We start from the raw sequence: 21,476 nt of genomic DNA, 5'->3' as shown, positions 1-21,476 counted from the left end.
CTGTAACTGATCAGGCTTACAGGTGGGGGTGTGGCCACTTTGAAACAGGAAGCTGTAACTGGTCAGGCTTACAGGTGGGGGTGTGGCCACTTTGAAACAGGAAGCTGTAACACTGATCAGGCTTACAGGTGGGGGTGTGGCCACTTTGAAACAGGAAGCTGTAACTGGTCAGGCTTACAGGTGGGGGTGTGGCCACTTTGAAACAGGAAGCTGTAACTGATCAGGCTTACAGGTGGGGGTGTGGCCACTTTGAAACAGAAAGCTGTAACTGATCAGGTTTACAGGTGGGGGTGTGGCCACTTTGAAACAGGAAGCTGTAACTGGTCAGGCTTACAGGTGGGGGTGTGGCCACTTTGAAACAGGAAGCTGTAACTGATCAGGCTTACAGGTGGGGGTGTGGCCACTTTGAAACAGGAAGCTGTAACTGGTCAGGCTTACAGGTGGGGGTGTGGCCACTTTGAAACAGGAAGCTGTAACTGGTCAGGCTTACAGGTGGGGGTGTGGCCACTTTGAAACAGGAAGCTGTAACACTGATCAGGCTTACAGGTGGGGGTGTGGCCACTTTGAAACAGAAAGCTGTAACTGATCAGGTTTACAGGTGGGGGTGTGGCCACTTTGAAACAGGAAGCTGTAACTGATCAGGTTTACAGGTGGGGGTGTGGCCAATTTGAAACAGGAAGTTGTAACTGGTCAGGCTTACAGGTGGGGGTGTGGCCACTTTGAAACAGGAAGCTGTAACTGATCAGGCTTACAGGTGGGGGTGTGGCCACTTTGAAACAGGAAGCTGTAACTGGTCAGGCTTACAGGTGGGGGTGTGGCCACTTTGAAACAGGAAGCTGTAACACTGATCAGGCTTACAGGTGGGGGTGTGGCCACTTTGAAACAGGAAGCTGTAACTGGTCAGGCTTACAGGTGGGGGTGTGGCCACTTTGAAACAGGAAGCTGTAACTGATCAGGCTTACAGGTGGGGGTGTGGCCACTTTGAAACAGAAAGCTGTAACTGATCAGGTTTACAGGTGGGGGTGTGGCCACTTTGAAACAGGAAGCTGTAACTGGTCAGGCTTACAGGTGGGGGTGTGGCCACTTTGAAACAGGAAGCTGTAACTGATCAGGCTTACAGGTGGGGGTGTGGCCACTTTGAAACAGGAAGCTGTAACTGATCAGGTTTACAGGTGGGGGTGTGGCCACTTTGAAACAGGAAGCTGTAACTGATCAGGTTTACAGGTGGGGGTGTGGCCAATTTGAAACAGGAAGTTGTAACTGGTCAGGCTTACAGATGGGGGTGTGGCCACTTTGAAACAGGAAGCTGTAACTGATCAGGCTTACAGGTGGGGGTGTGGCCACTTTGAAACAGGAAGCTGTAACTGGTCAGGCTTACAGGTGGGGGTGTGGCCACTTTGAAACAGGAAGCTGTAACACTGATCAGGCTTACAGGTGGGGGTGTGGCCACTTTGAAACAGGAAGCTGTAACTGGTCAGGCTTACAGGTGGGGGTGTGGCCACTTTGAAACAGGAAGCTGCAAGGTAAGGAGTGACTGACTGGTCTTCTTGACTGATTTAAAAAAAATGATATCATCAAACGAGTACTAAGGTTTGTTGGTACCGCTGGTTACCGAAGCTTGTTATGAATCCTGGAGTGGTTTCACCATGGCCACGCCTGTGAGGCGTACGTGACACAACCGATATTTCTGTCGCTTGACACATAGCAGTGACATTTTGTAATCTACACTATAAATGATTGTAGCTGCTTGACTCAATTCAGGAACTTCAAATAAGATACAAATCTGAAAACATAAAAACAAGAAAACGCTGGCTCACTGTTAATGAAAGTAATGAGGTCATGCTTCAACACTATCAGCAAACATCAGCAGCAGCCTGCCGGGGACTCTACAAAACCACAGAGAGAATATTATGTAAAAGGTTTGTTTGTTTGTTAGCAGGTTAATCGTTTATATCTGTGTCTTCTCGCTCTCCGTGGACCACGTCAGTGTCTTCTTGGGTAAATGCAGTCAGAGTCTGCTCAGAGAGAGGCGGGATGAAGGAACCAGTGTCAGAGTTTCTGAGAAACGTTCATGTGACCGGGATCATCGAAGGTCAGATGACACTGGCTCTGGTGATTTCTAAGAATGGTGCAGATACAAGGACATCTTCTCAATCTTTAAATGATGTGAAAATCTGGTGACATGCTGCATTTTTCTCTTATTAAAACGTCCCGTGCACACTTACTGATACAGCTCCTCACTTTAATAAAACTCCTTCAAATAAAGTTAATGGTTAAAATGGCTTACACACTAATAATATCACAACTGCATCATTCACAGTGAAAAAACGTATTTAAACTTCTTAGAGGCATAGAGTGATGTCATTGTGACAATCCAATTAAATCTGGCTTCCATCCAATGAGGTCGACACGGTCAAAGACTGACAAAAAGCCTTGTAACTTAGAAACTATGAGCCTTACAAGTGAGGTGTGTACTGCCAGCATATAGAAAGTACCACGTAAAGATTTAGATATGTTAGAATGATCTGCAGGTTGGCGTGATAAAGCCTTATAGAGCCAATTAAATCTGTGTTTCTTACTGCCATTGTTTGTGTTGACAATATACAATATTCTTAATATCACGCCACTGTGGACCCATAAAATAAACGATCAAGTGTAAATAAAGTGAAATGAGCGTTCAGGCGCGGCCGTCATGGATAACTTGTTTTTATTTGTACGTCCAATGAGTGTTAACAAACCCAACACAGAGGTTAGCATCCAGGTCTACAGCAGGGGGCGCTCAAACACACTAAAGCTCTGAGAACATCGGACAGGAAGGAAACCAGCAAACATCTTCACATCTGTACAAATGTACACTCAGTCTGTCTGTCCGTCCGCCAGCAGGTCACAGTTTGAATCCGAGGGCGTCGATGGAGATCCGGCTTCAGGTGGCGTGTTTTCTTCACCTCTCTATGATTCAAAGTGAAACTTACACAAAAGTTATTACTCTCTGCACTAGTAAGCAAGCTGTTGAGCAGATTCAAGGTTAAAGTTAAACTGGGGTTAAAATGTGCTTTCAAGACTAAACTCACAGTGTGTCATCACTCAAACAAACTCGTCAGTAAGAAAACATGAAGCCAAAGTCCAACGTCACCTCAGACACATTCACTGGGCTTGTAGGAACAAAGTAATATAAAACAGCGCCACCAGCTGGCTGCAGGGGAACATTCACAGAGGGAGAGATACGCTTTACAAAGCAGTGCAAATCAGAGTCTCGGTGTGATGGAGGAGAGGGAAATGTACAAAATGAGAGCAGCGCAGTGAAGCAGAGAAGCGCTGCCGTGGTCGCCGAGCATGTTTCACATCCCATCCTTAGCATCGGCCAGGATGACCATATTTAGACGAGAAGGTGGAGCCTAATCAGCAGAAATAAAGACTGGATACAGAAGATGAACATAAGTTCAGAGTCTGAAAAGTGAACCCAATGTGGAAGCAGTTCCCTCTAATGACCAGCAGGGGGCAGCAGAAGCCTGAAGTCGGAAAGAACTGAGGAAATGAAATCCTACTTGTTATCACCTTTATGATGAATTTATCATTTCACCTGACAGTTTAGGTCTTTATGAACACAGCATGATGTCATTTTTTTTATGAGAGTTAAAAAGCAGGAGTGTTCACAGTTCCCTCGATTTCACAGGGACCAAAAGCTGATGTCACGGTAACCACATCCAACTTTTATGTCCAAGATGGAAGATGGAAGTCTGACCTTTGGAGCGGACGTCTGCCATCAGAGCTTTTAAAGACCTCAATAAATCAACAATGGCTGTGTCAAAACGCTGAATTACCTTCAGTCTTTTATAAATAAGCCTTAATTAGTTTTGAATGTGTGTACTGAACAGTCGTTACACACATTACTTGGTGGACTTTTGTCACATGACAGTAAAGTGCTTTTCTGTGGACTGTTGGATTTCAGGATATTCAGCGTTTTCCAGCAGGAGTCGTGAACAACAAAAGCTACAGCTGATGTTTCTGGTTACCCTACTTTTAGCATCAAAGAGGTAGTCGAACTGTAAAGACTTTTTGTACTTTCAGCTGAATTCTATTCATTACCTGCTGTATGCTGCAGATTTCATTGCTTTTTAATGTCCTTTCAGGTTTTCAGACTTTATTTTGGTTGTTTTCTTTTCTGAATCGTCCCCCAGCTGCCTGAACAGTGTTTAGAGGAGCTGCAGGTTTGAGCACTTCCACATTAGTTTCAGTTTTAAGCCCTGAAGTTCTTATTTACCTCCCATCATTTAAAGCGAGTGTTATCCTGATCGTAACCACAGCACTCCTGTGGTGAACTAGCTTCTCTTTTAGTTTCAGTTCTGAAGATAGAACAGCTGAAACATCATCGGGCACCACAGCCGCCCTCTGCGTCACTCGCAGTCTAAATTAGAGGAATGCATTCATGTTACAAACAAGTATTTTACATAATCTTTCAGTCTTCAAGAGCAGGAGCTGATTTCAAACGATCTAGGGTCAGTCGGGAGGTTCTGACAGTCCTGAATCCCCGTTGAAACGAGGCCGAGTGCACTTCCTCCGGGGTCGGGCGCGGTCGTACGATCTGCTGCAGGAGCGGCGGGTGAAAATGATCTGCAGGCAGAAGCACGCTGCTGTCTGACAACAGCAACTATCCTGCACATGGAACCTCGACTGAGCGTCGGAGCGATTCTTTGCAGCAGTGTTTGGTCCTCCAGAGGAGTAATCGTTACTTGGATATATTCAGCGTTTCAGTTTATATGCAGTATTTTCATCATATTTTCTATCAGAGCTGAAATTTCTTCCTGCCGTGGTGATGTCACAGATCTCAACTCTTCATTTGGAGTGATTTTTTTTTTTATTTTCAGACGGACATGCAATGAACTGCATGGCAACAACAGCAAGAGGGGGATCTTTTTCTTTTTTCTCACATTTCTTTTTTTCTTTTAATCATATTTGAGCATTCCTTCCCCCGTCGACACACATCGACAGCCAGAGGAGACACGAGAACAGTCTTAGAGATGGACGTCATGGTTTGTTTGGCTGTAAAGAGCTGCAGGATTCTTCTTATACTTGCAGATGTAGTTGTGGTAGAGAGATAATAGAGGGAGAGAGTTTACCTATGATCACAACAGTGTGACTGTGTTGTTTTATGTATGTGTGTGTCTGTGTGTGTGTGTGTGTGTATGTGCTGTACACTGAGTCTTTATTTCCCAGTGGCTTCACTGGTGGAGTCCCAGCCAGTGGGTGGTGTCGGCTGGTTTCGGGTGGTGCTCCTCCCTCAGTACTCGCTCAGGTTGTGCCATTTGGAGATCTGCCGGCGGGGGTTTTCGCACACGTCCCTCCAGTGGGAGGCTCCAGAGGGGGAGGGGCTGTGGAGGCCGAGCAGGAGGCGACCCAGGACCTCGTTCTTGGTGGTCCGGTCGAAGTCGACCACCAGGAACTCCACGGAGATCTCGGGCAGAAGCTCGGGCGGGATGTCGTAGATGAAGGACTCATTGAAGACCGGGTTTAGCGTGCACTTCTTCACGTGGGTCTTCTTCTTGGCGATGCGCTTACGGCCATAGAAGACGTTCACCTTCACATAGGGGTCTGAGGACAGAAGGAGAACGTCTAAGATACAGCTTCGATGTTTGACAAATATCCTCTTATATCAATATAAGAACAAACACTTGCACAGCAGCTCTATAGGATGTTGTTTATCAGGGTGTTTGGATAGTTTATGAATAAATGAGAGGGGAGGTGCTTTAGGCCGACTCGCTCCATGCTGCATGTTCCAACCAGAACATTGACCGTGCCTCAAAACACAGAAAAATATCTTCTAAGCAAGTCACACTGAACGCTGAGCGTCTTCCTGTCCTGCTTTCTACTCACTGGCTGACAGGCCGGTGATGTCCATCTTGGGGAGGTGTCGAGCCTTCAGGACGACCACGCTGAGGCGATGAGACACCGGCTGGTAGGACAGAGACGCCAGCAGCTCTCCACGACTCTCGCACTAAAATACACAACAGGTGGAACAAAGTTAGCGTTGTACCCGTGCGACTGTATCGTCATCATCACAGAAGCTCCTCCACGTTCTCGTTTTCAGGTTTACGGTGTTTTCTCTGCAGGACAACCACTTGTCCACTGCTCGCATGTTTGACAATGCAACATTAATCTGATAAGAGACGGAACAACAGCGAGGCTGTCGCTGACACAGACCGAGCAGCTGGCTGCCATGGTAACGCAGCGAGCAGACAACAGGGTCAGTTAGTCACGTATATAAAGTGCCAGGACCACTGCTGTCACTCACGAGTGCCTCATGTGACTTCTAACTCTGTCATTTAGGATGGAAACAACCAAACACAGACGAACTGTGAACATGATTTTATATTTATTAGAAACGGAGAACTTTATTGGTTAAGAAAAATGGGCGGGACATCACGTCACTATTATGTTGCTGTTTCCTGCTGCATGAGAGTCACTAACTGTGACTCTCATACGCTTTACTAGTGCCTAAGGACCCCAAAGCGCTTTACACATCCACACATTCACACACACGTAGTGTTTTCAGTGGGAGAAACGTTTCGTCATCATCCAGGTGACTTCTTCAGTCTCAGCTGACTGCAGGTTTCCAACCTTACAAACAGTCCTGACGTACAAGCTGTAGGCAGTCGTTGCCAAAGTGGGTTAAAAAGTGGGTTTATAAGGTTGAAGCCTGCAGTCAGCTGAGACTGAAGACGTCACCTGGATGATGACGAAACGTTTCTCTGAAAACATCCAGATGAACAGACTCAACTTTTGGAGATCACATCAGAAACATATTTATATGAGGTCACCTTTTCAGTGCTGATCTGGGATCAGACTAGACGTCTGTTCCATGACTGTTTCAAATACAACTATTATTATCCAATCCAATTTTATTTATAAAGCACTTTAAAATACCCAGCACAGGGACAAAGTGCTGTACAGAAAATAAGTTAAAACAACAGAATAACAGAAAACAGCAAAATAAATAAATAAAACACATAAAACATAAAATTAAAACAGCCCTACATTAAAACAAAAACAAGATAAAACAGCTTCGAATCAACTAAAAACAACTAAAATAAAAAAAACAAAAAAAACAACATCTGACGTGGTGTCAAAGGTCAGGGTAAAAGCCTCGCTCACCTGCATGTTCCTCTTGGTGATCTGCTGGCTCAGGTGGACTCGGCCCGTGCTCGGGTCCACGCCCTTCAGCGGCACCACTGCCTCCCCGATGACGTCATCGCGGGCAAAGCGGTCAAAGCTGAGGACCAGGAAGTGCAGGGTGAGCTCAGGCAGCGAGCTGTAGGCCACGCCGTAGAAAGTGAAGGTCTCATCAAACAGCGGGTCCAGGGTCTTCCTCAGGACGCGGGTCTTGACGCGGTGCTTCTTCTCGGGGAGGATGGTCATCTTCACATAGGGGTCTGAACTACCCGCCTGCTCGTCCATGGCGGGGAGGCCCCGGGCGCCGACGATGGTCACTACCAGAGCCTTCTTGGGGAAGTTGTAGTCGACGGTGAGGCTGATGGAGCCCAGGCTGGGCTCGGGCTCGGGCTCTGAGGAGGCGGGGGTAAAGGGGGACGCCGTCTTACTGCTGGTCTGGCTGCTGCTGGCTGAGCTGCTGTCCAGGCAGCAGTAGTCAGCGCGGACCGGTAAAGCCCGCTCCAGCCGGCCCTGGCCGTGGGCGGCGTCTGCGCCGGCAGGAGGGACCAGGTGACTCATCTGCAGCTGACCGGGGACGTCCAGGATGTTGTTCTCAGCGTCCACAAGCACCATCCCCCTCCCGGCAGTGCCCGCCGCGGTGCAGCCTCGCTCTCCGTCACGGTCGGAACGGTCGGCACGCCGGATGCCGCGCACGATCCTTTTGCTGCTGCTGAGGGATTCTGGGTAAATGCTGATCCCCTTTAGCATGTGGATGAACTTGTAGGGCGGATCCTCCGAGTCATAGTAACGGTCCCCGTGCAGCTTGTAGCGCCCGGAGATTCGGAGGTAACGGCGCTGACAGAAGGACCAGAGCAGCACCAGAACCACCACGACCAAAACCAGAACGCCAGCCCCCAGGAAGCCCGCCAGCACCGGAGACATGGCTGCGAGAGAGAGAGCGACAGTGGAGTGAGTCAGACACAACAGGCTGCTGTTCAGTCAACACACAAACACGCAGCTCATCCCAGCGTGACACGATCTGTAACCCTGAAGTCTGCCGTCCACAGCAGGTCCAGGACTTTCAGAATAATCCCTCAAAGAAGTGAAGTGAAAAAACCATGAGTGGGAGAACAAACTGCAGTTAGAATCAGGTTCATTATAAGGAGGACAAATAATTAAAAACACTAAACCAAGTCACCACATATAACCGAACGCTTTGCCCAATCAACATCTGTTTGTGGGCGGAGCCAAGAGGACTTACGAAGTAGTCGTCGTATTAATCAGCAACAGTAAATATTCAAAACAAATCTTAAATGAAATTGCAGTACTTTGAGCAGTTTACATAACAGCGTAACTCTCGTAGTGTGTTTGTTTATTTTATCAAGTGCAAAAATAATGAAATAATAAAAACAGTAATTAAATATAAAATGAGGACAGAAAATAGTCTTTATATTTTGGAAGGTGTATCACTGCCTCGTGTGTGAGTCCTTGTGTGTGTGAGATTTAAAGGAGCATGTGATGAGTGTGAGCATATCAGCGCTGTGTAAGACACATGTTGAGACGGTGTGGATGTTAATAATTAATGTTAATAATAATTCAGTGTTGCACTGACTCATTTGTGTTTTTACTTTATTTACTTAGATTTTATAGAAATGATCATCTGCAGCCTCGTGCCCCCCCACGCCCTCCTTTAGACTCTCCCCTGCTCGCTTCAGGTTCACTGACAGGAAGTGAGAAAGCTGCCGTCTGACTTCAGCTGCCCGATTTGAAGCTAAGTCAAGCTACGTTAACAGTTGGTCTGCAGACGCACACTTTTATGTTAACTTCTGTAGTTAGCTAGTTAGTTATTTGGTTTACTCGATGATTCGCTGCAGTCCTCACAGAGACCGTCAGTGTTTCCCTTCCATATAATCCAAATCTAAGCGGTGGAGATATTCGAGCACTGGGACCACCAGATTGTAGCATCCTACAGCAGCTAGGGCAGCGCAGTCGGTGACAGCATATTTAAAAACAGTAACACCAGAGTGAAGTCACCACATCGACTCTCCGAGGATCTCATTAGAAACATCTGAGGACTGGGCGGAGGAAGAGCAGGGAGGCGGGGTTTGTGGAGCTCTTTGTTTGCTGGGTATAAAAGAGTATTGTTGTGAGTCACACAAGGACACACTGATGCTACGCACACACACACACACACACACACAGTAGTTTTCCCAGAGAAACTGCACTGATGTACTGACTTGGTATTCACTGAGTGCTGAAGGAGAATTCTGTGTGCTTCCCAGCAGCTAAAGCAAAACGCAGCGAGCTGTAGCGTCAATATGTCGGTGATCAGGCCGGACGCGAAGCATCCACAGAGAGAGGACGCCGTTAGTAAATGTCCATCCCAGAAAACTAGTGCGAGAAAAACCTTTTCAATTGAGTCTCTGGGGTTTTTGGAAAGCTGCAGGGAGCTCGTGTTTCTGCCACTTTACACACTGTTCTCTGAAAGTCCTCATGTCCAGAATCTCTCCACCCCAGGTGGAGGATGCAAAGTTAGCAGAGTGTACTCCACCTCTCATTGGAAGGCTCTAAACACTTCCACACAGCCTGAAGCAGCCCCGTAGAGCTAGGCTGCCCTTGGCATTTCCACAGCAGCCAAAACATGAAAAACAACCTCGCTGAGTGAAATAAACACACAACCGCAGAACAAAAGCCAAAGAGGTGAAAAAACACACAAGAGCAGAACTGAGGGGAAGAACTGCATCAAATCTAAGAAGCTTCATTACTAAAATCTATTTACTGCAGCTTCACCAACATCTGCTATTGTATCTCAGCAGAGCTGCTCCAGAATGAATGACCTACTTTGTTTGGCTCCTATAGGCTTTAAATTTTGATGAGTAACCAATCAGATTCTTCTGCAGGCGGGACACTGCTGCTGGTGACAGAAACAGGCTGCGTCAGAACCACATCAGCGTGTTTCAGTCAGATTAAAGGAAACAACGCTAAATAAAATATGAATAAAACAATAAACTGCTCGTGTTGATGAAGTGAACTCTGTGATTGGCTGTGGTTACAGCTCCACGCAGTCTGTGTGTGAACAGTTCATCTGTGCCTGGTACACTGTGTCACATACTTAGAGCCTCCCTGTTTTCTCTTTGCTGTCAGTGTTTTGACTCATGTGTAGGTCTGACGAGGTGGAAAACTGCGAGTTTTTACGGACACGGAGTCGCTGCTCAAAGTGTAAAAGCTGCAGAATCAAAGTCCAGAAAATCCTCCTTCCTGTTTGTTGTCGCTTTTCATTCAGACTCCATCAGATGATGTCATCTTCTGGAAAGAGCTGAAAGAGCTGAGCTCGCTGCCTGGCAACTCTGGGACACACACACACACACGTTGGGCATTCATATCTTGTGGGGACATCTAATTGACATAATGCTTTCCTGAGCCTCTTACCCCAAACGTAACCATAACCCCTCTGCAACCCTGACACTAAAACCACATTTTGAGTCTCAACAATGCCTTCAAACCTGTGGGGACCACGATTTTCGGTCCCTATAAGGGCTGTTGGTCCCATAAAACTTCCAACACACACTCACACACACACTGAGGAGAAGCTCACAGTCTCTGATTTGCTCAGTTTATTCTCAGCAGTTTAAATCATCACTTAATGCGAGTTCTCACAGAGTAACAGTTCTTCTGTAACGTCTGTTCTGACTTTTGTCTCTGACTGATTACACTCGATTAAAGGAAAACGTGTCCAATAACTGTAATCGATCACATCCAGATATTTACTGACTGGAGGATACGACAGGAAGTCCGTGCTGCATGAGACGTAGTCGTTCGTCTGATTGTGGAAAGAAACATAATCACAATTTTTCAGGTTTAATTGTGATTATTTAACATATCGACTCACTTAAATGTAACGAACTTACTGAATATTAAAGATGTGTCTGTACACTTGAACAATACAGATAATAAATAACACAGTGGGAGTTTTTTGGCCCTGATGGACACAGAGCGGCGCCTGCAGGAAGTGGGAGCCACGGGGAAAGAGAAAGAGAGGAGCTCGAGTTAATTAACAACTAACGAGCACCTGAGCTGTGCAGTGCTGAGCCCCCCTGCTGACAGCTACAGACAGCTGTCTGCACACAGCTTCTGTCTGGTCTGTGAGGCGCGTCGAGCTCGTTCTAGTTTGTGGGGAACACTGAAAATATCTCTTCATCTTTATTTTAAGGTTGGACGTGTAACTATATAATAATTTTACTGAACCCCCCCAATTTAAACTGACAATGAACAGAATTTAATGTCTAATATCAAACTCGTCAGTGGGATTCAGACATTATGAAAAAATGCAGTAAAGTCCAAAATGTATGGATGCTAACTCTTCAGTGGGCCCAGTGACGCCTGTTGTTTGATTAATCTGGATGAAATTTGCTGACTAAAGGTTCTCTCTGAGTCATCAGAGCTCAACTAAACTGGGGCTCAAAATGAACTCTCACTCTGCAGCGAAGCAGAACAAACCATTCAAACGCTCAGCTTTGTAGCTTTGCAGCTAAAAACGAATGCAGAAGGTGATTGATTGTCTTTACTCTCAATCCTTTGTTCACATAATCATCGGAAGCCACCATTTCTAATCAGCGCCGTCCTGAGCTGATCAATAACCTCAGCTGATCGGTGTGTGGATCAACGAGCTCCTGAATAATACAGTGGATTGATTCAGAAGTCTTAACCTGTCATTTTAAAGCTCCCTCGTTCTGCTTATTTGCAGCTTCTGTCTGTGAAACCAGATCTTTAGGACAGAACTTCCTGTCACGTACTATACTAGCCACTTTATTAGGTACACCCATTCAACTGCTTGGAATTGCAAATATGCAAATATGTCCTCAGCCAAACACGCAGGAGCGACTCAGGGATGCAGTCAAGACTCTTTGCTGTCCACCAGGCACCGCTCCCCTCAAGAACAGGAAGCCGAGGCTATGATCACCAAAACTGGACCACAGCAGATCGGCGAGCGTTGTGGTGAAATGAAAGGACTGATCATCCTGACTCAATGGTTCAGCCTGGTGAGGTAGAGGTGTGGTTTGGTTGCACACTTTGGGTTCCTTAACGAAAAAGATCGTTAAAACTCCAAAGCTAACTGAGCACTGTTAGCTGACCTTGTGCAGCTACCACAGTGGACCATCTGCCGATGGCTGCTTCCGGCAGCATAACAGACCTCAAACTGGTTTCTTGAACGTGATGGTGACCCCACTGGGCTCAGGTGACGTCCACAGTCACAGATCTCAGTCCAGTCGAGCACCTCTGAGATGTGGTGAAGCTGGAGATTCTCATCGTGGACACAAATCTGCAGCAGTTGTGTGATGATGTCATGTGATCATAGACCAAAATCTCTGCATAATGTTGGATGTGTGGCATGACGACGTAGAGCAGCTGTGAAGGTAAAAGGAGCCCAACCCAGTGCTCGCAAGGTGTACCTAATAAAGTGGCTGAGTGTCTTCTGGGTGGATGTTCAGGGTCACACAGACAGAGCTCTTCACTGGGTCCTTTAAACCAGCAAACAACAGAAATCTTTAATATAGATTTTTATCTAAAAATGTCAGAAAACTGGGAGCAGTTATAATTTCCCACAGAAACACCATCATCCAGTTTTATGATCCCACCACAAGCAGCCAATCGATTAACTGCATTTATCAATATATATATATGTGGTGTAAGTCTGATCTTCAGCTGATTCGTATTAAAAGGCCCTTCGTCGATGACGTAATCGTCGTTTACTTTATTTTCCTTTCGCTGATCAGCTCCCACGCGACGATTAAACTGATTTAAAAGGTTTTTTCACTCGGAGAGCACAGACATGACGTCACCCATACACACCCCGGCGGGCGCGCGCTCACGCACGCACAACAGCGAGGCAGACCGTGCGTGGGAGCGGCGCGAGAACGCCCTGTTTTTCTCCCCCGCGCGGGCTGCTGTTATTTTTAATTTGTCACCGATGATGCAGAGGCACGCGCGAGGCCTCGTTTAAACCCCACGCACTTTTTTTCCGTGGCAGTGAAATGATGACTTAGAGGACGGTCATCTTTCCCCAACACCATCCACTCAAACATGGCTGCGGTCACAAAATCACCGTGTGAGCTCATTTAACCGGCCTGCCAGCGGGCAGCGGTGCCAGGCACGGGAAGATGACCCGCTCCACCCCTGAAGCATGAAAGGAAAGACTGGATGTGATGGGCTGTGCAGCCGCTTTATTCACCTGCTGCAGGCATCCGTTAAATATGTCACAGCATTTGACCCCAGTACACCCCACAGCCCAACACAGTGAGGCCATTTAAACACGGTGGTTGTGGGTGAGATGGAAAAGATACGAAGACCAAAAGGGCCTGGATCTCACCGTAGGCGGGTCCCAGCTCGCTGATATCCGCCATTTTGTGGATCGGGGCAGGATGCGGTCCTGACCGAGCGGGGAGAAAGAGCGCACAGATGAGAGGACACCGACTGACTACCGCCCGCTTTTACTTCACATCCATAGAGGAGCGACGGCTGAGAAGAGAATCACCGAAAACAAGCCGCTGATCCGGGAAAGGAAGCCTTCATACATCGGCTGACGGAGGTGTCGTCCGCTCGCTGCGTCGGTCTCTGTGTCGGTGCGCAGTGATGCTCCCGTTAGGATGCAGGGAGTCTGCGCGGAGGAGCTCGCGATGAGGCTGGCCAAAGGTTGTCTAAAAACAAGATGACTCACTCAAAGCAGGATTCCTGCGCCCACGTGTCTCATTTATTTTTTATTGTTGTGGAATCTTTATTTTTTAAAAGGACAAGGACAAAAAGTAAATTCTAAAAGTACATATTATCTTTATTTTTCTTTTTACATATAAATATTAAATAATTAGAAATGTTTAAAATATATATAGATATAAGGAAAAGTACAGATCTTATAAATCTCATAAAACGTTTTTGCTTGCAAATAAGTTTGGCTGCATAATTTTGATGCAGTGTGTGAATGTAAAGGTTTATGCTGAATATGTTTGGTGACTTTTTTACTTTTATTTTTGTAAAATCCTTGTTTGAAAAAAACTGAGAAACTTCTTAAATGAATTGTGTGCTGTGTTGCAGAGATGTCAACTAACCAGACCTTCTTTTGTTCATTTATTGCTGACAGAACAGGGTTTCCACATTTTCTTCTTTCATAAAAAAATAATGACTAGCAAATATAATAAATTATAAAATTAAAAGAAAAACCACTGGAACAAAAAAGAAGCCAAATCTTCTCCTCAAAAACAAATAAAAAATAAAATAATATGTGGTCAACTGAGGCGTTAAAAATGACAATAAAACGAATAGAAATAAGTTCTCACCTTCGCACTGGTCTCCGTCTCATTCATACAGATGGATTCTGTTTCCTTTCTACTGACTTTAATTTGTCTTGTCTCTGAGAGCAGACCTCCACCTCTCCAGGCTCTCCTCCACCTTCTCCCTACTCTCACTGCAGATCACAGTGTCGTCTGCAAACATCACAGTCCACAGAAGCTCCTGTCAGCCTGCTGCAAACAAGAAAAACCCATGTGTCAGTAATGTGAATTAAAACAGTTCAGCTTAGCAGGAATTAACATTTTCAGGTCTAGTCAGACATAGTTTATTTATCTGAGATGTGAACTGTCTGACCTCGAGCCTACAGAGCTTTGCTTTCCACATGAGATTTCTCAGATGAGCATAATAACAATAATGATAACAATAAATGGTAAATGATTCTTATACAGCACCTTTCTGCTCTCCTGGATTACTCAGAGAGATTTATACAACTGTTTTCAATTCAATTCAGTTTTATTAATAAAGCGCCAAATCACAACAACAGTCGCCTCAAGACGCTTATTATTGTAAGGTCGACCCTACAATAACAGATACAGAGAAAAACCCAACAATCATATGACCCCCTATGAGCAGCACTTTGGCGACAGTGGGAAGGAAAAACTCCCTTTTAACAGGAAGAAACCTCCAGCAGAACCAGGCTGAGGGAGGGGCGGGGCCATCTGCTGTGATTGGTTGAGAAGGAAGACAGGATAAAGACACGCTGTGGAAGAGAGACAGATTAATTTCATAAATTCAGTTAGATATTATGCCCCATAACTTAACTTTGATGATACACATTTTTAATCAGTACTTGTTGATTATGTGACTACAGAAACAAAAGATCAAAACTAAAATGTAGTAAATTCAAAATGTGTCCATATTCTATATAAAGAAAATGTAAATTTCTGTAGTGAAGATTCCTTTTCCTTTATAATCCGTCATTTCTGAGGTCTGAAATTCGTGGTTTCCAGAAATGTGAACAGAGTGAGACATCATCACAGCATCCTCATCACTGCGAGGGTCCACTTGGTACTCGCGGGAGCGGAGACCCCGCCCCAGGCTGCGTCATTACAGTGTTAGATAATAAACAGGAAGTGTACTTATATGTCCACAAACAGCTGAAGCAGAATGACAGGAAACAGCTGTACCTGTGTGCTAGGACCAGGTGTGGACCCGGGAACCTGCTGTCCATCTACACCAAGCGTGCGAGACCAAAGCATGAAGGTCACGATGGACCTCTCCCATCCCAGCAATGACTCTGTAGCGTCTGTGCTCCCTTAAGACCAAAACAGAGAGAATGAGGAGGAGCTTCTTTACTTTTGTTCTCTGTGTATTGCAAAAACAATGCATTTTTATGGATTTTTATGGATTTTTATGGATGAGTTGGTTCTCATTAGTTCCCTTTTGTGTTCTTTTTGTTGTAATTTGTAATTTTGAGTTTAAGTCCCGCCTCCCGAGTCCTGCATTTGGGTCCACATCCTGCCTTTCACACTGCTGATCCACAACGTTCAGTGATTAAACTACAACAGGATGCAACAAAAACTCCTTATGAAACAAATTTGAAACTGAAGAATTAACTGAGTTTACAAACTTACTCATTGAGTAGGAGCTGATCAGTTTGTATGAGAGCCATCACTGCAGTGTTAAATTAGAAAAAAAGTCTGTAAAGTAAAATATTTACACCAGAAGAGATAAAAATACAAATTCTTGTCACTGGACACTGAAATAGGTCAACACTGAGACTGTAAAACAAACTCTATAGAGCAGAAAAACTTCAATTTTGAAAACAGTGACATCTGTAACATTTTTCACTTAAAAACGAGTTACTAAGAGAACCTGATAACGACTGTGTGTTGACTGTTCTTCCCACTCTATGCAAGGCCACCTGGGTTGGCTGGTAGACTGTTTACTTGTCTCAGCTGAATTATGGACACGCACACACACACACTTACATCAGAGGTGTGGACTCGAGTCACATGACTTGGACTTGTGACCTGGGACTTGAATTGGACTTGAACCACACTCCGTACGTATGTGTGGGTGAGCTGTAGCACAGCCAATCAAATTAACCAGATTTTTTTAAGAAGAAAAAAAAACCGCTCAAAAATGCTGAGTTATTTTTTTCAGGTACATAAACTATGAAGTAGTCAACAAAAAACCGAAACGCAACATGCAAAACATGCAAGAAGAGAATCACAGACAGAGATGGAACAACTTCCAACTTTGTCCGACAGTTGAAGTTGCATAAAGAACGGTAGGTGGTGCTTCTCTTTTGCTACGATGAGATAGCTGACTTCATCTAACTTTGTGATGTCAACTAACTTTAATGTGTGTGATATTTTTGTCATGCTATTTTAAAGCCAGCCCTACAAGCGCATCCAAGAATAACATGCAGCTTATCTCAGAACTGTCGGTGAAAATTATTCTTGGAGCGAAGTTTAATTGAGCTGCATTTTATAGAGGTGCAATTTCACAATTTGTGTGTATTTTCTAAGTTCACTATTTTGTCATGTGTTGAGAAAAACAGAGATTTAAAAATCACATGGTCTCGAAAGGACTTCAAAGTTTCAGACTTGTGACTTTACTCGGACTTTTAAACCAGTGACTTGAGACTTGACTCTGACTTGAGGATAAAGACTTAAGACTTGCAAAACAATGACTTGGTCCCACCTGTGACTTACACTGATAAGCATTCACACATCCCCCCTCCCCTTCCAATGCCTTCGATGCTTGTTGCCTCCTGGGAACACGAGGCGGGTCTGGGCCCGCGCTGGAGAGTCGGCGCAGTGGCAGGATGGCTGCTGTGTTGCCTGGGATTAATCCTCACCCCCTACCCAACCCTGTTGTTGGTCACGTGCTCCATAATGTTGTACTGTGGACTTGTATGTGCTTTCTGTGCAGAGGAGTTTTTTGTTTCCTGTTCTCATGCTGTCCTCCCATAGGAGCCCAGCATGAGTAGAGTTCTCTTTTTTCCTCTTGTACTTTCCCATTGTAGTGTATATTTCAGTGTTTTTCTGTAATGCCACCGTTCTCTGACTTGTATCCCCATGTGATGTCTGTGTCGTGTGTGTAAGGTCGGGGGGCGGGTTCATTCCACTGCAGGGCAACCTGCCACTGCATGTGGCGAATAAAAGTTGACCTTGAACTTAAGAGTAGCTGGTTTGTTCACTTCTGCATTTCTGAAAATAAACTGAGAGAATTCACAAGTTCATTTCTGATGTAAGAAGCAATTTTCTGCTAAATGAAATTGACGTCAGCATGTTGTGGATGTGCGAGAAGAGACTGCATTCAGCTGATCCTGCTGATTTATATACCAGTATAACAGTTTGTCGCGAAATCGATCAATGTAGAGCAGTGAGACAAACCACGGAGGCCCCAGAAAAGTGCAATCAAACGATGAGTTTATTAACAGCCCGGAGAAAACATCAGCATATGTCTTCTGACCAAAGTACATGTTGTGGATACTTAAAGCAGTGGGGCAGTGGGGTACACGCCCCCCCCATGGCGTCAATTACAGATTAAAATAGGTTCCAGAGTCACATTAGTCACAGTTAATCGTATATCTTGTACATCTATAATAGCTATAAGCAGACATAGAACTTCTATAACACCTTCCATACAAGGTAATAAACTTTGAGCCCTCAGGGTCTCTGGGGCTAATTATTGACTCTGGTCATCTGTTGCCAAATAGAGTAAAATATAGTAAGACATCAAATGAGTTAAGGCCTCAGGCCTCACACATTCCTAGATTATATGTGTTATATGTATTGTAAGCATGCATTACAGTTATCCTTCTATGTTCTAGTTTCCCTCAGCATGTATCACCTGGACAGTCACGCCAGTGAAGCTTAAGACCCTTAATGAACCCAACATCAACTCGAAATAAGCACAAATATGCAATGTGTATGAAATACTTCTGACCGTACTTGTAATAAAAGTTAACATAATGGAAGGATCCTGAAATGGACATCTTCACTAAACAACTTTAATGCAAAATCAATACTGTGAGAAATATTATTAGATGAAATAATGCTGTAAAGAATGTTATCAATGCAGTTATAATGATGCAGATTATATGGCAGCACCTCGTGTTGTATCACTCCTTGGCCCACTCCATGGCATCTAAGTTCCTCAATGGACACTGGAACACCGGAACGACCGCTCCGGGGTCCACTGCCCTTGCCACTACCTTTACCAACAATCCTCTGACTCAAGGAATGACACAACAACCACAGGTGACCAGTATTCCTAAAAGTATGGCCAAGGAAAAAAGTGCTGACATTTGTGCTGACCTTTCCACCGTCCAAACACGGACTCACAAAAATGCGCCCTACAAAAGATAAACAAGAAAACACACCCAGCCGCAATCAATATTAATGCACATAGGATACGTAAAATCAAAAACAATATTGCAATACTCCTCCTGTCCCTCTTTTGAGGTTCAGGCATTTCCATTATGTTGTGTGGATTTTAGCTTTAGCCTACACTTTCACTCCTTCTAGTTCTTTCAATTTGTTACCGCTCCTTTTGGTGGCGCGGCGACCTTCTGCGATGCTCTTCTTCTTTCTTCGGCCTTCCAGGTGGACTACTGGTCGGCCCGTTGCACAGGTGAGAGGGTTTATTCTGCCTCTGTTTGTTGACACCTGTGTTAGTTGAAGACGAGTTTTCCTCTACCAAGCTCTCTGCGACCAGTGATACCAGGTGTCGGTGTCGCCTTTCCCTTTTGGTTGAACTGCTGTAGTCGTTCTGGCAATGACCTCCTAAGGACCCGTCCAGCGTGGTTCCTTCCACTTTTGTTTGAGCACCTTCAGCCACACCACCTTTGCCTCCAGGGTCGCCTTGTCCACAGTGTGTACTCCAGAGGTGACCTGTTTTGTGAAACTGGAGACAAGAGCTTTTAATTCATTCCAGTATTCTCCATGAGACCTGTTACTCCTGGTGCTTGGTTCCACCGGGACCTCGGTCCAGGCTGCTGGGAACGGCCTTCCCGTCTGCAGCTCATGTGACGTAAACCCTGTGGATTGATTCACGGAGCATCTTATAGTCATTAGAGCAATTGGCAGAGCTGAGATCCAATTTGGCCCTGTCTGCGCACAGATTTTAGATAATTTGTTTTCCAAATTATTCAATTGAAGTTCATCCTCTCTACCTTCCCTTGAGATTGAGGATGGTACACTGTTCCAAACCTGTGTCTTACTCCCAACATCATCTCCACTTCTATTAACCCCGATTCTTTTTCCCCATGACAAAACAGAGAAAACCGACTCATAGTGTGTTAAAACATTTATCTTTCTTTTATTCAATCATCTTCCGGAAGAGAGAGACCTCTGCACAGCTTAAACGCCAGTTGCAAGAGCTCTAACATTAGAATCATAAACTGTGCTTCATATAGGTTTTATTTTGGTACTTTACATGTCACACAGTCTCAAACATTGCTTATATGGCAAGTTCCTCATTTCAGTGTCTTATCTATTAATATGGCTGTGCACTAAAACGTCCTGTTTTTCAGTCTGGCTGAGCACTTAGTTTGTGAGTTAAAAGTGGCCTTGCTCTACAAGCCTTTATTAAAGTACATAAAACAATATAATGAGCAGATACACATTAAAAAATATTTCTCTTATCCCTAACAGAGGATTTTGTCTAAGATCGGGTCCCCCTTTTTCATTTCTCACTTGAGGAATGAACTAATTCCTAATTTAGCACATTAAGTTTACTTAAATACAATCCAATTCAGCTTTATTTATATAGCGCCAAATCACAACAAAAGTTGCCTCAAGGCGCTCCATAGATACAGAGAAAAACCCAGCAATCATATGACCCCCTATTAAGTAAGCACTTTGGCGACAGTGGGGAGGAAAAACTCCCTTTTAACAGGAAGAAACCTCCGGCAGAACCAGGCTCAGTAAGGGGCAGCCATCTACTGCGACCGGTTGGTGTGAGATAACAGAGACTTAGAGGAGAGAGACCTAATATTTAATAATGCACATTTCACTGTTTTACTCTTTAGTTTAGATGTGGATTCTGTATTGTTCTTGCTTTGTGATTGTTTATGTTTAAGTTGTTTATTGCTGGCTTTTAGCTTGTTTTGTCTGTCTGGGAGCTGACATAGTCTCTATGGATAAGAGGTTTTTTGGCGGGGTAGCATCAGGAGAGAAGCTCCAGAGAGGCATGTTCCATGTTAAAAGCTAAAATATAACAAAAGAGATTATGCTAAATAAACAAAACCTTTCAACTGTCCAACCCTATCTGTCCCCTCAATGGGTTGTATGTTTTCAATGTATCCTAATTATTTTGTCACAAAAATAAATCAAACAAATAACTTAAGCTGTGTGACAGCACCCTGCGTTTACACCGGGCTGTGAGCTGCCCTAAATCTACTTCCTTCACAAAGACAAAGCAAACTGTGTTTCACCTCTACCCTAGAAATAAATCTATGTAATATCTTGACAGGGGATTTCTAAAGATCACCCCGTAGTTCTTCAGCTGATACACCTTAGTTAGAGAACACTAACACTGCAATCCTTTCACTCGCCAGGGGAAGTCATGGAACGCAAGACCTGCATCTCATCACTGTCTGCGTGCTTAATTTATACAAGCTTGTGTCTGTTGTGTGTGTACAAAGATAACAGAGTTATCCTCAGAACCCAGAGCTGAGGTTCCCCTTTTCTATCTGTATGTTCTAGAAGAGAGGAAGCTGCTAGTTGGTAAATAAGTTTATCATCACAAAAGTTATTAGGTGAAAAGTCACGTAGACATTTGCTCAGTGATCCTAAAAGAATACATTTCATGTAGCTGATCACATATACACGATTTTCCTTTGACATATCTGTATGTGTAAGCCTAAATTATAACCTCTTATTCTAGAAATCAAAAAGAAATCAAACATTTTCTACTCCTAAAATCTTCGCTAGTTTTCCCCAAAGCATAGTTCATTTTAATCCTTTAACTTAAACCTGAAAATAACAGTTTCTGCCTCAGTTTTACAATATCTAAATTATCAAAAAAACCCA

At 44.6% G+C, this 21,476-nt stretch overlaps 2 protein-coding genes and 1 long non-coding RNA gene across 6 annotated transcripts in view; 2 read left to right on the top strand and 1 right to left on the bottom strand.

Moving 5' to 3' along the window:
* Window positions 1-543: 543 nt before the first annotated feature.
* On the top strand, window positions 544-3,978 carry LOC146509171 (uncharacterized). The gene is made up of 2 exons (XR_014876694.1): window positions 544-1,380; window positions 1,435-3,978. It is a non-coding gene; the product is annotated as an uncharacterized LOC146509171 (long non-coding RNA).
* The window catches only part of LOC146509170 (synaptotagmin-11-like), a 26,792-nt gene continuing 8,006 nt past the window's right edge, over window positions 2,691-21,476 (bottom strand). Inside the window, exons 1-6 of one of the 3 annotated variants that reach the window (XM_085176366.1) lie at window positions 15,615-15,815; window positions 14,475-14,660; window positions 13,514-13,841; window positions 7,150-8,090; window positions 5,872-5,992; window positions 2,691-5,589 (exon numbers count right to left, since the gene is read on the bottom strand). In XM_085176366.1, coding sequence (XP_085032492.1) covers window positions 5,279-5,589; window positions 5,872-5,992; window positions 7,150-8,090; window positions 13,514-13,547 — 1,407 coding nt within the window. In that variant the 5' untranslated portion in view covers window positions 13,548-13,841; window positions 14,475-14,660; window positions 15,615-15,815 and the 3' untranslated portion in view covers window positions 2,691-5,278. Of the gene's footprint in view, window positions 5,590-5,871; window positions 5,993-7,149; window positions 8,091-13,513; window positions 13,842-14,474; window positions 15,817-21,476 lie in introns of those variants that run through there. The other 2 variants (XM_085176367.1, XM_085176368.1) reach the window with 2 other exon arrangements.
* The window catches only part of LOC146509169 (methyltransferase-like protein 27), a 22,045-nt gene continuing 16,746 nt past the window's right edge, over window positions 16,178-21,476 (top strand). Inside the window, exon 1 of one of the 2 annotated variants that reach the window (XM_085176385.1) lies at window positions 16,178-16,720. The gene's annotated coding sequence lies outside the window, so the exon portion shown is untranslated. The remainder of the gene's footprint in view (window positions 16,721-21,476) is intronic. The other variant, XM_085176388.1, reaches the window with a different exon arrangement.

This window comes from Neolamprologus multifasciatus, chromosome 11 (assembly GCF_963576455.1).
Source record: "Neolamprologus multifasciatus chromosome 11, fNeoMul1.2, whole genome shotgun sequence".
Lineage (NCBI taxonomy): Eukaryota > Metazoa > Chordata > Actinopteri > Cichliformes > Cichlidae > Neolamprologus > Neolamprologus multifasciatus.
Note: the sequence above shows the minus strand (reverse complement) of the source record. Positions and strands in the feature narration are given on the sequence as shown.